The following is a 16,197-nucleotide window of genomic DNA, read 5'->3' as shown; positions in this document are numbered from 1 at the left end:
TACATAAAACCAAAATATTTTCTCCTCCTGACTTTAGCATCAAGCTCCTTCAAAGGGTATTGACTTGCAACTTCAGCCACAAAGGTTTTACCTGGATCAGCTGACACTGTCCAAGTCTCTCCAAGGATGAGCATATCTGGAGCAGGAACCACTGAAACACATGAAGCCACTCCTAAGTGCTGCCATTCACAGCCAAACACACTGAAACCAGCTCCCATCTTCCCTGTACAAGAACTGCTACGTGTTTAGTTCAGCCACCCTGACCACAGGAGCAGCAGGCTTTAGCAGTGAAGCAGACAACTTTTAGAGTCAAGTCAGCGCTCACTTCATCAATTGCCTAGACATCCAACTATTACCCATCACTGTGATTTATGTTAATAACATGCAGTGCATAATCATAAGATCATGCCTCAGTTTTACCTCCCTATGAATGGATGCTCATGCTAACATGCTCTTTTAGAGCATCTTTATCCCATCAGCTCCTAGACTCTTAACCAGAGCGCTGAGCAAGCCATCACACTTCAGCCTCTCCCCAAAACACTCTTCCTAGGAGTATCACAAAGCATGACAGAATAAAGCAAGATGTGGCTTTTCAGAGAATGCTCTCTCTTAAAGTACTCTGTTGAGGTGTTAACACATTGCAAAGACAGCATAAAAAGTGGGACAAGAGCTAGATGCCAAGGGTTGGTTGAGGCGTGCAAACCTCCAGGGAACACTGACCTTACACACAAGGCATTTGTAAAAGCACAAAAAACCTCCAAGAAAAGTTCATTAGAACCTTTTAATAATCTTCCCCGACACACAACAAACAAAATGCTCAGTTTAGAAAGGAAAAGCCTAAAATATACATACAATCTGCCCTACTATTTCTGTCATTATTGAATGCCATGGTGTGCAGTGTTAAAGAGGACAAACTAAATTTTCTATCAGTTGAAACACATGCTATCCACTCCTCCCCCAAACCAGTCAAATACATCCCTGAGATGATCCCTTCTTCAAAAATTAACATTAAAACAGAGAAGAGCTCTGTAACCAAACGGCTTGGAAATAAATCAGCAAATCAACTGCAGTAAGATCATACAGTACAAGGGTTGCATCTAGTACTTGAAAGCTATACCGAACCGAACATGCACTGTCTTATCCAGAGAAATCACTCCTGGGAGATGAGCTGACCACCTCATCCAGAAACTGTTATGTTGGAACATTTCTGAATGAGTGACCAGACAGGCCAGCTTATTCCATGAACAGAAGAAAGAGAGACTGTTAATAAAGAAATCCAAGCTAAAGCTGTTTCCCTTTATGGGAACAGGGAAATCCCAAATCCTCATGCAGCAATTTAGCTGTAACTGTTGACACATCTCTACCATGTATTCCACACCTGCTGCAGGCCTCACTACTCAGTCAGATGGGCCAACATGCCCCTTCACACCACTCCACAGACAAAGCCACTGCCTCTCCTATCTGCTAGAGCACTGCTCCAAATTTACAGCATAAACTACTTGAAACACCCACCAAAATCACCATTCAGGACACAGATACCTCAACACTAAGTAAACGGTCAAACAGTCTAAATGAAGTCAACTGGGGAGTCTTTTTTTTTAAACAAACAAAAAAGAACAGATTACTCGCAATTTGTTAAAGAGCTCAAAGAAAAAAAAAAAACTCAGCTTAGGTTCACCAGGACATTTTGTAAAAATTCAAACACCTTATAAAAAAATTAGGCCTCGATCACATAGCTAACAAGTACTCAACTGCACACATCCATGTAAGAGATGTGCATCATTTTAGTTCTGCACTCAGTTTATTTAAGCTTGGACAAGCCTTACACATGCCAAGACTTAAAACTATTAAGCTTAATTTGACATTTAAATCCCACACACCCTACCGAAGCAACCAAGGTCTGAACACAAAGCAAGCCTGAGGGGCTGGAAATGCAGTCCCCCTGCTCCCTTCATCCTAAACTGTTTCATGTTATGTTATGTCATGTTATTCAAATGCAAGTGTGACCGATAGGCCTCCCTCTCCACTCCACCGGCTCTCCAGGAGCAAGGGTTATTTTGATAACTTATCTGTTGTTTTCTTCAATGAGCACTTTTTTCTCAACAGCAAGCAGTGAGTTTCATTGATAAAACTACCCAACTGTGTCCACAGTCTTAGAGCCAAGGGTAAGACAGAGCACTGCAATATTCCCAAAGTCACGAGCAATATTCATCACACAGGTACCTCAGGCTCTTACACTCTCAAGCAGATCCACAGCTTGTCGCAGATTACACACGACTTCATAAACATGTGCAAGAAACTTCGCAAGACACATTGTCTAGAGAATTTGAGGACAAGCTATCTGTGCCCCTTCCGTCCTCCACAGCTGCTCCCAGGGTCTCTGTCGCATTAAAAGGAGGAGTTCCAGTTTTCCTGAAGGATGAATGCCTAGAGCAATCAAATCCCAAATATTTACTAGGCACATGAATATCAAATCTAAGAACAAATAAGCTCTTCAGGGCAGTAATATCCTACTCCAGATAACAGTTCTCTTTGACGAAAGCCTCAGGCATTTTGGTACAGAAATAGGATATTGCTCTTCTTGTAGTCCTAGAATTCCTTTTGGACTAAAACAAGTTGCAGATTTGCTCCAGAAGAAGGACGAAGCAACATTTCAATCCCACACAATGTTTTTAAGACTCTGAAATGCTACAGGCAAAAGAAACTCTTCCATATTTTTCAGAAGGCTCTTTCATTGGATTAGAGCTAGCAACAGACAGTAAGAAAGGATGTGAAACACCAAGTAACTCAGCTCTGCACCCAGTGTTATCTTTTATCTTACACTGTTATCTTTTGATACAGCAAGTCTTGCCAGTAAATGTTAAACGTGGTTTGTTCTTGGTTTTTTTGTAAGTAAGAAGAAACATAGCTATGTCTCATTCAGGTGAGACTAATTTTAAAAAAAATACACATTTTGCTCACCATTAAGAGATGCTACTCATTCCCAAGATTATACACGCAAAGCTCAACTGTTATGGAACATCTAATGCTGAAAAGCAGAAGAAAAAAAAAAAAAAAACAACTCACCTCTGTTCATGGAACCAAGACAGACTCGCTGTTTTGCCCACACTTTCAGCCCATGCACTATTCTACTGTTGCCAAGTACTGTAGCTGAGGAAACCAAAGCAGAATTATTTTAACCAGCAGCTCCCAAAGTGATGCAGGATCGTAACACAGGTTCTCATCCAGGTCCAGCCCAAGATATCATCAACCTTGCATACCTGTCAGATTTACAGAATACCTGTCAGATTTACAGTACCTTTTTAAGCTTGGACAGCCAGAGCTGGAACAGGACAAATGGGAGCAACCCAGTAAGACAAAAACCAGACAAGACTCCAAATTAAGAGCATATCCATGGGGGTAATTCTACAGGAATGGCAATTGATGTGGAAGAAGTTCTGCTACCCCTTGCACCAGGGCTGTAGCAGTCCTCAGAACAAGATGTGACATGTGCTTTACTAAGGTGGTCACTAACAACTACCGCTACCTGGAACACCAGGATAGAAAGGATTTCTATCCTTTCCAAGTCATTATTATTCTGGAAGATTCACCTGATCATGTACCTCTTCCAGGGAAAGGCAGCATCTTTCTACTGTTACTGCATCCAACCAAAAACATCAGAACTTCAAGATAAATACTTCCATGGTCAAAATCCCAGCAATATGCCATGCAATCCAAGAAGAGATTCTAATAGAAACCTCTTATTTGCTTCTCTATGAAATGAATCATTCCTTCCAGCTACTGTATTCACTGTCGTCAGGCCAAGTCTGTGATTTTATCAGTATCATGGAATATTACAATCTATTTCTAGGAAAATAAGTACTTTCAACCCAAGAGCAAGCTAGAATAATAGTTCCTGTACCTTGCCCTGGAAAGACTTAATTAAGATGATTTGGCTAGCATAGCTTTGGTTTGACATTTGAATAATAAGGGATATGAAAAATTCCATGTTAAAAACAAACAAACAAGAAGAGTGTCCACCTTGACTATTAACGATGGCTACATGCCCAGATGCTCAACACAAGCCTACTGCTCTAGTATCCCAGGAGAAGTAAGAGTCCCAGCTGGGAAACAGTGGCAAAAAGCACTGCCTGCCTGAGAGTGGATCCTCTCAGCTACTGCAGATCATCTTCTAGAAGCAGAAAGAGTAACAACCCTGACATCATCTTCCTTCCCTTCGTTTCCAGGTGGCTTCACGACTGGGAAAGTGACCGTGCTGTTCAATTCTCCATCTTCCCCAATCTCTTCCTATAAAGATGCTCACCTACTGACAATCCACATGGCTCACCTGTCCATATGGTTTCAGATTCACCAGTGTACACAGAAGGAAGCTCACTGCTGAAGTCTTGCCTTCAGGTCTGAACATGTAGTAAGACATACCCAAAACAGTGCTACCAAGGGACAGGCCCCAAATCGATGAACTTATTCTAGACAGCAAAACAAAACAATGAGCTCTATAAATATGGGAGCAAACAGCACCGTACTCACACTGCCCAAACTTTACCTAGGTGCAATGTTTTGACAACTTTGAGGCATTATTTTAGATACCTTTCAAAGATGACCTCTTGATTAATTTCATTTTATAGCTTTTAATGCTATGAAAACATTGTATGCAACATACAAACAAAGAACTTACAGAAAACCATGCCAAACCCCAAAAGGGCTGTTCAGAAGTATTTTCAGCAACATGGCTCCCAAGGCAGTGAATTGTATTATCAGCCAGCCTCCACAAGCTTCTTTTAAATGGTTCCTGAGAACAAAAGTTCAGTTTTGAAAGACTCTTCTGGCCCAGTTTAAGATCAGAACAATCAAGGTATATGAAATAATACTCTGCCTGAAAACTTGAGACAATAAAGTTTTGAAGATATACAGAGGTTCTCCAACATTTTAATGTCTAACAGGCTATAAGCTACTCTACTACCTTGCTCTTAACATCTTCCTTTTTTACCATTCTGCTTGAATGGCTCAGTATTAGGTTCACAGAGGGGCGCTTTTTTAAGCCAAAACTTCGATCTCCTAAACAGGGCCCCAATTCCAAATTAGTGGTCCCACTAGGTAATGCAGAAGTGATTACAGAGATCAAACTCCATCTCCCAACAGACAAAAGATCACTTTAAGATGGCAACAATATGCTGCCATGTTATTTAAAGTTTTTCAGGATGCACAACTCTAAGCCATAGGAAGATTTTTGCCTATTTCCATTTGCCCTAAGCCACTTCAGGCAACACATTAGATAATACAGTTGTGGGCTGACAACCAGCAGGTAAAGTCTCTGGAGCACTGATTCTCACCTTCTCTTTTAATTACACAGCAGAGAAATCCAAGTTCAATACTCCTCCCAGCTGCATGTCAACACCACACAACAGCCTACCTGAGCTCTCTAGTATTCTTAAGAAGTTTTCAGAAAATGCCTTTTGCAAGTATTCTAAGTTTAAGATGCTGTGAACCCTAGTAAGTAAAACAGACATTAGAAGACAGCATTTATTAAATAATATTTGAGGACATCACAAAGTCATGATGGATTTCACTGGAATGTCTCAAGGGAGGAAAGTATTTGGGGAAATTACTTTGGGAAGAGCTGACATACAAAGAGAAGAATTTAAATTCCATCAGCAGTCTCCCTAGCAGAACAAGTTTAGACTATGGTTTTATACAACAGGACGCTGGAAGAGTTCACAAATGCCTGGAGGAGGGGAGGGAAACAAAAACCCCTGTAGTTTGTGGCTTGTTGTATGCTTTTCCTCTTTGTGTAGGCCTTACCTGTGAGCTGCTCATAGAAAGGAAGCCATATAGCCTCAGAGCACATGAAAAGGGTTTGTTGTGGACAAACTCAAGCCACACTGCCGAGTACCTGAGCTAGAACAAACTCTGCATTATTCCACGAAAGTCTACCCTATACACTGCTGCTATTTCTGTAGTCAGAGAGGAGAGTATTATCAGTGATGGTTCACCATATGTTCAGTGCCTGCTAAAGCACAGGTAAAGGGTCACAAAGCAAAAATATAAAACACCGCAAGGCTTTGTTTGTGTTCTGCAAGGAAAGTGCAGAATCACATCCTTCCTACAACTAGTATTTTGCACATATACATCTAATTGAGGCTATTAACAATAACATTAGAATGAGCATACACCTTTAGAGCTGTGAATCAGTTGAGGGAAAAGTATGTTCCCTAGCACCACACTTTCCCAGATGATGCTGTTATTAGGATTCCTAGAGACAGGACAAGCATTCGCCATGGGAGTCTCATTCCAGTACTCAGTTTAATAAAAATGTAGGGAAGACTTAGACCATAAACTAGTGTTTCAGCTTTTTCTTTTTGGCTTTAAAAAATAATGTTGCTTCATATGACTAATCAGAAACAAAATAAGTGAAGATGGCTGCTGATAGCTGCCTGGAAGCCTTCAGCTAAAAAAAGTAAGCGATATTACTACATTCAGAAGATCTTTGACTTTTGCTGCAGATACTGAGTCAAACAGCTCTGTGTTTTCCAGCAGCAACTGCTGTTAAGTATTTTCTAACCTGTTCTTCCCTCCGGTAAGCATTGACCTGTTATCCTGCTGAATCCTTGCTTGAGAAGCAGACAGTTGCAGAAAATTCATCTCACTGTTTTCAGCAGAAAAACATGGATCGTTAAGGTAGCTGTAAGAAACCTCCCATTCAAACCACAGTTTACAGCATGCTGAGTTTCTCCAGTTCTACACTGACTAAAAAGACTTTCCTGTATGTTGTTCTATACTTACTCATCAAGAATGCAGTTCCAGTTGCCAACTATAACATGCAACTCAGACTCTTCCACACTTCTTCAATGACACTAGCTGCAAAGTACATACATTACTGAAAAGCGGACTGAGCCCTTGGTCTGAAAACTGGCAGCAAGAAAGACAGCATCAGCATACTCATTGATTATGCAGAGTCAACTCTACAGACTTCAGCAAGGTAAGACAGATGTCATCATGAGTTTGAATAGCTGTGCTATGGTGACAGACCCATCAACTCATGTGTCTCAAATACTGAAGCACCAAAAATACAGCGCTCATAGCATCAGTTCAAAGATAATAATCAAAAAAGCAGCAGGGTTAACACAATGTCATATGTGAATAGCAATATAAAATGCTTGACAAACAAAACTCACGGTCAACAGTTCTCCGCACCTGCATTTACTCAGGTATATGAGTGACCTTATATCACTCATATAGGACCTTATATCAGTGGAGACCAGATTTTGACTAGCCTGTCTGAATTCTACAATAAGAGGATCACATTAATACTGATTTGTTTAAATCACCAAGAACACTGCTAAAGAATTGCAGTCTCATGAACAATTCATGTTGTACATTATGACAACTGTGGTGTTGCAGTCATTTACTTGAAAGCAGTTAGTTTTTCTGATTTTACGACTTATGTAGATAGGCCACAGAGACACTGACATAAGCAAAAAAATCAATTTGATAATGAAAGAGCTTACTGTAAGCTTCTTGCAGATCTTATTTCAACTCAGCTGAGAACAGCATAACAAAAGTTGACTCAGCTCAAATCAAGCCTGGACTGTTACAGAAAGTCTACAAGCCAAGCAGGTTTGGGTTTGTTGTTTGTTTGGTTTGTTTTTTTTTTATTCTACCAAAACTTTTTGTAGGGCAATTACTTCAACACTTAAAAGAATGCATGCTCTGCCGAGTTTGTTTTGCAGTTCACTTGGTGGAAAGTATTTTACCGTGCACTAACATGACACTTTGGAAAATAAAGTCTCAATTAGCAAACTACTGAGCATGATGAAGGCTGGTGAGCCTCCTATTACGATTCAAGAGATCTAGAAAACAAACTCACCACCAGATTAAGCTAGGCATTATTTTTTAAACAAAAGACAGCACATTTGCCTGAATGATTTTGCATAGCAGAGCTGGAATAGCTATTTGTTATTAACCTACCCTGTTACATATAAGTACTTAATTACATCAACACAACCAGCTGTGTTCTCTAGAAGAGACTCAGAACTCCCGAGAATCAAATAAGGAAACTACAAGAAGTTTTTCACAGAAGAGCACTCAGTTCTACTGCTAACTGCAAAGGAGTAAAATACTTCAGGCATGTAGAGAAACCATGAATATTTATTACATTAAATACTACCTTTTTTGTCACCTCAGCAGTTCTTAGGCATTGTTTCAGGCAAAGATGCAAATAATAACAAATCCAGCAAATAAACATTCCTGTCCTGCATGATTAATATTTGTTTGTCCCTATGTTGTTACCTGGCAAAAGAGATATTAGATGTGTACCATTAGTCTTAAGCCACAGCGCTGACAATAATAAAGACATCAAATGTGCAGTTTGGGTTAAGGCAAAATTTTAGACGTTACAACCAAGTAATGCACTCTAATGCAAACACATGAAATCTAAGCTCACAAAGCTGTAAGAGAGCTACAAGATATGCTTATCCAAAGGAGAAAATAAAATAAACTTGAGCACTACCCCCCCAAAAAGGCAGCATTGAGAAAACAGACTCCTCTCTAACTACTGAAGGAAATTCCTCAGCTCTGAACTGCAGACATTCAGACACCAGCGTGCCAGGACACAGTTTTTATGCATGCCACCTCTGCTCAGGAGTTGAGCTGTATGGGTTTTCATCTACTGTCTTAATGAAGAGAGGTAACAATTATGCTACAAGCTGGTACCTGAGGAAGTGAGGATCTCTGCTCCCCACCTAGCACACTGCCATGGATACTGCTAAATTGAACATCCAGAAAACGGAAGTATCCCATGATGACAAGAAATTATCAGCTAACAGAACTGAAATTTTTTAGAGCCATAGCAACCAATTTCACAGACCTTAAAACTAAATTAGTCAGAAGATCAAAAAAACTATTTTGAGGCAAGATTTCAAGTAAAAAGACAATTACCTAGACCTTTTATTCATTCAGCTCTTTGTAGTTTATTATTAGGAAGAATAACTGCAAAGCTTTTTGAAAAGTAAGCATACATTTTCCAAAGACCAAAACAAGCAGAGTCTGCCGAGAACGTGGTGCTCACATGCAGGAAAGCTATGCTATAAAGAACATCTAGACATTATCTCTATACTAGAAAATAAAGACAGCACACAATTTGTCTAGAATAATCTTTCCTCAAATCATTCTGTTCCAACCCTGACAACCCAAAGCAGCACTAGAGTGATCTCCTTTCCTCCAGTATGAGGGAGGAGAGGATGCAAGCAGGGAAAACACAATCTAGCTGTACCTGTCTGTCACAACTGACGTGAGTCTTTGCTTTTCAATATATTCAACTATTTGGCTCAGTAAATCACCTCCCCAAAACCAGACCTCTGCATAACACAGCTTTCTCAGTTCATTCTGAGCCAAGCTCAGACTGCACACCCTGCATCAAACTCTACTCCTCCCCTTGTATTTCCGTTCTTTTTCTCCTCAGTGTTCAGAGCTGCAACAGGCCAGCAGCGCCAGGTCACTAGAGGAAGCAGACTTGTAAGATAATCCCTTTTATTAAGCCAAACATCCCAGGCCAAACTGATGCATAACCAGCTACCACAAGTATCAGCCTGCCAAGAACAGCACAAAACCGGGGAAAAAAAACAAAAACAACAAAAAAAACCACAACCCAACCAAAAAAAACCCAAAACCCCACCCCCCAAAAGAACCACAAAAATAACTCTCTCAGATAAGCAAAAGTGCAGCGGCTGTTAAGATTGCTAAGGATATGGAGAATGAAGAACCTGTGCTTAATGCTCTGTTCACAATACAGTAAGTCCAGGACCTAGCATGAGAGAGACCACCTTACCCTCTAGTCAGCTCACATGTGGCTTTAGTAAGAGGAAAAGGGTATTTTTAAATATTGCTACAACCTGAGATGAAGCCAAAGGCTGATGCCAAAGTAAGTAATTCAAACACAAATCAGACTTTTAAATTGTATTTAGAATTTTACTTTAAGACTTAACTACAAACGCCAGGAGAAAATTGGGCTGACACTATCTGAACACAAGGAAAAACAAGAACTTCAGAACAAAAATGTGGCTAATCTCAGTTAAGAAGCCAAGCCTCAGGAGAAAAAGCTTCAGAGAGTGTTCCAGCCTTGTCTCCATCACTTTCTTTTGTTGTTGCTTATATGTTTTTTCAAAACTTTATCATCTCAATCCCTTCCTCCTAGGTCCAACCATTCCCTTCCATTGACTTCGATAGATCCATCTTCCATTTTATGAATTTTAGAAGCAGGAGGGACCAGTCTTGACCATTCTAATTAATCTGCATCTGCCAGAAACCACTGTAAATTCTTCATTAAATTCAGTTAGAGACAGAATGGTATATGGAAATTTCTAATACAGAAGCCCGTGCTTCAACTCATACAGAGTCTAGCATCCAGTTACAGCCCAATAATTAACTCAATCTCTTAAAATTGCAACACGTTTTTACTTTAAGTTAGCTCAACTTCAACTACGGGTAAGAATTCTCCCCCCCTTTTTTTTTTCTTAAGGACATAAGAGTTCTTAAACTCCTGTGCCCTGTACAGGTGGCTTTGAATCATCACCAGGTCAATATCCCTTAGAAAAAAAGGGAGAGTGTAAGCAAAGCCCTTGGCAAGGCTTAAAGTACATTTTCCAGGTTTCTGATCATTGCCTTTAAAAAAAGAATCCCTTTGCGTGTTGATATCTGAACCAGATGATAATGCTGTAGACACTGCAAGAGCATCACCGGAATACTAACTGCCTACTCCTTTGCAATAGTAATGATTAGAGAACCAGAACAGCCTCCATCTCACAACTATGTCCTTACCGCCCTGAGAAACAGGTAGCTCCCATTCAAAACAGCTCACCTGAAAGCCAGGGAGAATGCCTGGAGGTTTTGTGGGACAAAAACAAGCTGTAAGCACTGAAGGAGATGGCCAAGTCAGTAAACAGTGTCTTCACTATTTGCATTTCCTAAAAACTAGCCCACCCCTGTGCTATGTTTAATCCACAGCCCTCACTTACAGCTCTGGACAGGTAAACAGTCATTTGCTGCCACAGCCCAGACATCTCAAAAAAGGGACCTTAAATGCCAGCCTCCACTTGTGCATGGGAAAGCTGTGAGAGATGGAAACATGAGTACATGCTCGAATATGAGATAATGTCGCACGTTGAGTCAAAACAAAACCTTCGCCCTCCAACTCAATAAATTACAGAGATAAAAGGGGGAAAAAAATTAAAATAAATCAAGCTACCCTAACACATCACATCCACCTCAGTGCAACCAAAAAGCTTCAGGGAAGCCTCCACAGAATGAGGAATAAAATGTTTATACAGAAGAAAGGTGCCAGTTCCCAACCTGTCAAGTGTTACGTACTTCCTAGTCTGTAAGTCACATCAAATGAATTTTCTGGCATTTTAAACTATGCAACTGAAATAACAAGAAAAATACTATTCTTAAAATACACAGCTTTAAGATTAACTTGCTTTGTTCTTAACCCAATCCTCAACATTAAGAGAGCCTTATTTTTTTCCAGAAAGCAGAGCATTCAGGTTCAATTATACTGTCCCTACCATAAAGATGCTACCAAAGAATTGGAACCATTCAGGATGAAGAAAGAAGCTGGAGGCCAAAGCTTTGATCTCTAATCCCAACTTAATCACGGCCATTTGATCTTAGAAAAACTATTTAGCCTATAATGCGTTAGCATTATATAGATGGATATAATGCTTTAAATATTACATAATCTTTACAAGCACAATGAAAGTAAAGCTCAACAATTATGACATCAAGCTAATTCATTGACTAATCAGATCTAAGGTATATTTTAACAGTAAAATTATGCTCCACTAATAAACCAGATAAGAGAGCTACACTGGTTAAGATATTTTCATACCTGCTAATGTTTCCTACCTCAAATTCAACAACTCAGTCATGCTTTAAATGCAAGTCATCATTAATCATGCAAAAATTTTTAACTAGCAAATATATTAATATTTCATGGGTTTGTTTATACAAGAACCACCATGGAAATTAGTTTAATAAGCACCCCATAAAAACGTGCTTAAAGGCTGCAGTCTATGTTGAGTGAAACACGAGCGCTGAAGTCTCTCTAGAAACAGGCTAGCAGTCAGATTAACTTCCAAAAAAACCCCTTTAAAACACATTTTTGAAAAACAGAAGTATACACCCCCCATTCTCCTCTTTTTATATCTGGGCATAAAGTTATTTGGGTAACAATTAAAACAATGATGACAAAATTTAAGCAACTCAAAACAGTAATGTATGCAGTACACAAATAATTTTAACTTGAAGGGAATTCATTCATCTGGAAAATGCACCAAAATATGCTCTTGATTCTATTTTCTGATTATAGTCAAAGAGGTTTAAGCTGACCAGCTCTGATCACTACCTCCTCCAATTAAGGAGCATCCTTCCCATTCTTCTACTATGACAGGAAAGCAGAAAAGCATGATTGTCCCTTGATTTCTATCTTTCAAACAGTTCAACAACCTGAAACGCAGAAGAGTTCTGCACCTGCAGAAGCAGACTCTGCACTACGTCAATTAAGCATTTCATTGACTTGCTGGAAAATCAGTGGTGAAGTATTTGATATCAGTCTGGGGTTTGATTTTTCTTCTTTTAAAAGAATTCTAGAAATACACAGTGCTTAAATATCTGTGTTGATAATACTTTAAATTGACAGTCTACAAGTAACCTCTCAAACCCAAAACTTCAAAGTTTATGATTTTGGATTTGCTTGGATTGTTCGGGTTTTTTTACTGTTTTCTTTTGTTTCAAACTATTCTTTACTGAATATTTGTGTTAAACAGCTTTTCTCAACATTCACCCTACAAGCTAGGCTCCTGTACCAGTCAACCACAGACTCAACACTCCTGTTTCTTTAGATTCAGAACTACCCAGCAAAAGCAAAGGAGGACTTACTTTAAAGACATGCGCAGTAACAAATCAGCAGATATTGAAATAATGTGATCGCATTCACACTGGCTGCCAAAACAAACACATCCTTCCTTCTCTCTACACTTTCTGGACTCAAAAGGAAGGTTTCAAATAGTTGTTTTCCCTGGTTATTCAAATTTTAAAGTGTCCTAGCTTTTCTCTATCACACTAAGAAGAAAAATCAATGGTTAATCTTAGCAGTAATGCTCCCAGTTTGAAACGGAAAGTTTCTCCACTTTAAAGGAACATTTCTTATGAGAAAAGCAAGATGATCTTAAACATCTGTGGAAAAAAGGCTGCTTCTGCACCAAACTGCATCTAAAAATCTTATCTGCTACTTGTAGCAAAGCAGTGTCCGAATACTGTCCTCACTGACGCTATCACACATACAGCAACTCCCCCAAATCGTCCATTTACTATAGCCCGACTTTTTTTCAAATGGGCTTGTATGACTTAAGACTAGTTCCCCACCCATTTTAAAATGTAATCATCACTTTTCTGGTATTGTCCAAACAAGTTGTCAGATGCTCTAGGGTCAAAATTAAAAGTTGGATCAACAACAGTAACAGCTAATACATCATGTATTTTCTCTGCTATAACCTCCAATGCAAAGGAAATGTCTGAGACAACATCTGACCCTGTTCCCTATCACCCGATGTGCCACCCAATGTTTACAACTCATGACTTTTACTCAGAGTCTAAATATCGGGATACGCAGAAATCAGTTATTTTAATTAACTTCTCAGAGCAGCACTCTGGGAAGTCATTTTTACATTAGGATACAGCCCAGCACATCGGCATTAGGGCAGGCAAACTGTTGAGTCTAAGACCAGCTGACAGTGCTCTTTACAGGTTGACAGACAAATAAGGACAAGGCCGCAGACAGACACCTTCAGAGAGAAAACTCAATCCAAAACAACCCTGAGATGTCCTATCGATGCCTGGGATGTCACCCCAAGACAAGATTCACCTTCGGCACTGGATATGAAACAGCATTACAGCTAGACAAGACCAACAGCTAGCAAACTGCTGACAACAAGGCAGGCTTTGAAAGGGGAAAAGGAAAACCACATATATATATGAAAGACAGTGGAGTTTTCACGAGATATGCAGAACCAACATAAGGGCTTGTACTTGCTGAAAATAGTGTTATATGAGGCATCCCTTCATCTTTTGCTTCTCCCTGCACACCCCTGTGCCCTAGCCCTGCACTCACTGCCCCTCTGCATTTAACTCACTAAAATGACAAAACTATTCCAACAGAAAGCTAAGAAACTAGATGATAAAAAGGTCCACCTCACTAAAATGGCAGAAAACCAATAAGCACTGGAACTATGAAAAGAGAAGGGAGGGGCCACACAACTGGAAAGAAAGGAACAACAACAGCTTGCCTTTTTGGCAGGCTTGTAGCTTGTGAGCCACTGCTTCTAAGCACAGCTTCTGAGATCGTCTCAGAGATGATGCCTCCCTAACAGGGGGTCCAAAAGGTCCCAGAGAGGTGGAAGAAACAGTAAGGGACAAGTTATTCATAAAGCAAATATCACAGCATTTTATAATTGTGACAGGTGTTGCATCAGGACTCAATTTAAAAAGTCTGCCATGAGTGTCTTACTAAACTACCTGTCCAAAATTAAGACATGAAGTTAGATAAAATCTAAATTATTTGGGGATTTTAAGCCAGGAAGTAATCACTGACAGTTATTGATTCAAGACTCCCCTTGATGAGAGTAACCACTAAGTCACTGCCATCTGCTGTCTCTGCAATAACAGATGAGAAAGGAGCACAGGTTTTTCCTGACTGCATTTCCACTTGATAAAACGCCATTAAAACTGACCCAGCCTGACATTCCTGGACTTCACAGCAGAGAAGCCAAGAACTAAACAGACCTCCACACCAAAACTGCTTGCCAAAGACACTTCTCCCAAAGGCTTCTTCAAACTGAGCAAGAACCACCAAAGAATGAATGAAAAGATGGGGCTAGAAAAGACTCTGAGGTGGCAACTCAGTCTTTTCTTGAGCTGGACTTACACCACTCACGACAGATGCTTGGGAACAGAGACTGCAGAGCCAACCTCCCCGTGTAAACTAAGCCAGGTCTAAAGATTGCATATCTAGTTTCATACACACACAGGCAAGCACTGAAAAACAACCACCTCTGCACGTGAGCTCTACATGAAGGTGGGAACCTGAACCTGGGAAAAAAAAAAACCCACAACCACCTTCTCGGGTCACTGCTGCTACCAGCCAGGCACCTTTCCGCAGCACTACAGAGGCAGGACTCTCCCCAAACCTCTGAAAGCAAATAACCCTGTAAGACACCAACGCCAAAACAAAGGCATCGCACCGAGACCTCTCCCTCCCAGGAGTGCGCTGCCGCCAGGTGCAGATAAAGCGGGGTGCCGGCCGGAGAGCGGCTCCTCTCCCGGGGCCCCCTGCCCTCGCCGCCAGCCCCTCACACGAAGCTCCACAGCGGCGGAGGCGCAGGGCGGGAAGCGCGGCCGGCACCGGCCTGCACACACGAACCCCGCTTTTTGTAACAAAAATCGCGAGGTAAAGAAGGAACGGCGGCCCGGGCCGCACTCGCTCCGCTGAGGAGCGGCGGCGGCGGGGCCGAGGGGCGCGGGCGGCGCGGAGCCCCGCTCTTTGTTCGCCGCCGCGGGTAGGCCCGGTCCGGCCCGGCGCCCGGCCCCTCACCTCACGGACGTCCTGCAGGCACTCGAGGACGGCGAGGTTGTTGGCCCAGCTGTGCTTGGAGCAGAGCCGCACCACGTCCTCCCGGCACACCGCCTCCTCCGACAGCTTCCACCCGCTGCCCGAGCCGCCACCGCCGCGGGGACCTCGCGGCCCCGCCGCGCCCGGCCCCGCCGCCTGTCCCGCTAAGGCCGGGCCGCCGCCAGCGGCGGCGAGGCCCGCGGGAGGAAGGCCACCCGCCGCCGGCCGCGCCGCCAGCGCCAGGAGCAGGAGGAGCGCCGGGCCCGGGCAGCGGCTCCGGACACGTCCGCACGGCGCCATCTTGAATCCGCCACCTCCGGTGCGACCGCCCGCCCACCCAGCGGCACGCACGCCGTATGCAAATCAGCACGCCGGTGACGTCAGCGCGCCGCGCCCCCTCCGTGGACCACGCCCCTTTCGGGCCGAGGCGGGGGGCGGGGCGCGCGGTTTGCCTTGGTCCCGCCCTCAGCGCGCCCCCTGGCTCCGCCGCGCTCGTCGTCCCCTCACGAGGGCGAGGCGCCATCGCAGCCGCCGGCGCC

General features: G+C 42.1%; 1 protein-coding gene across 1 annotated transcript in view; it reads right to left on the bottom strand.

Moving 5' to 3' along the window:
• GLG1 (golgi glycoprotein 1) overlaps positions 1-15,992 on the bottom strand; it is an 86,586-nt gene extending 70,594 nt beyond the window's left edge. Inside the window, exon 1 of the mRNA XM_052795983.1 lies at positions 15,641-15,992. Coding sequence (XP_052651943.1) covers positions 15,641-15,958 — 318 coding nt within the window. The 5' untranslated portion in view covers positions 15,959-15,992. The remainder of the gene's footprint in view (positions 1-15,640) is intronic.
• Positions 15,993-16,197: the final 205 nt, after the last annotated feature.

Source organism: Harpia harpyja, chromosome 9 (genome assembly GCF_026419915.1).
Source record: "Harpia harpyja isolate bHarHar1 chromosome 9, bHarHar1 primary haplotype, whole genome shotgun sequence".
Taxonomy (NCBI): Eukaryota; Metazoa; Chordata; class Aves; order Accipitriformes; family Accipitridae; genus Harpia; species Harpia harpyja.
This window is presented reverse-complemented; position numbering and strand designations above follow the sequence as displayed.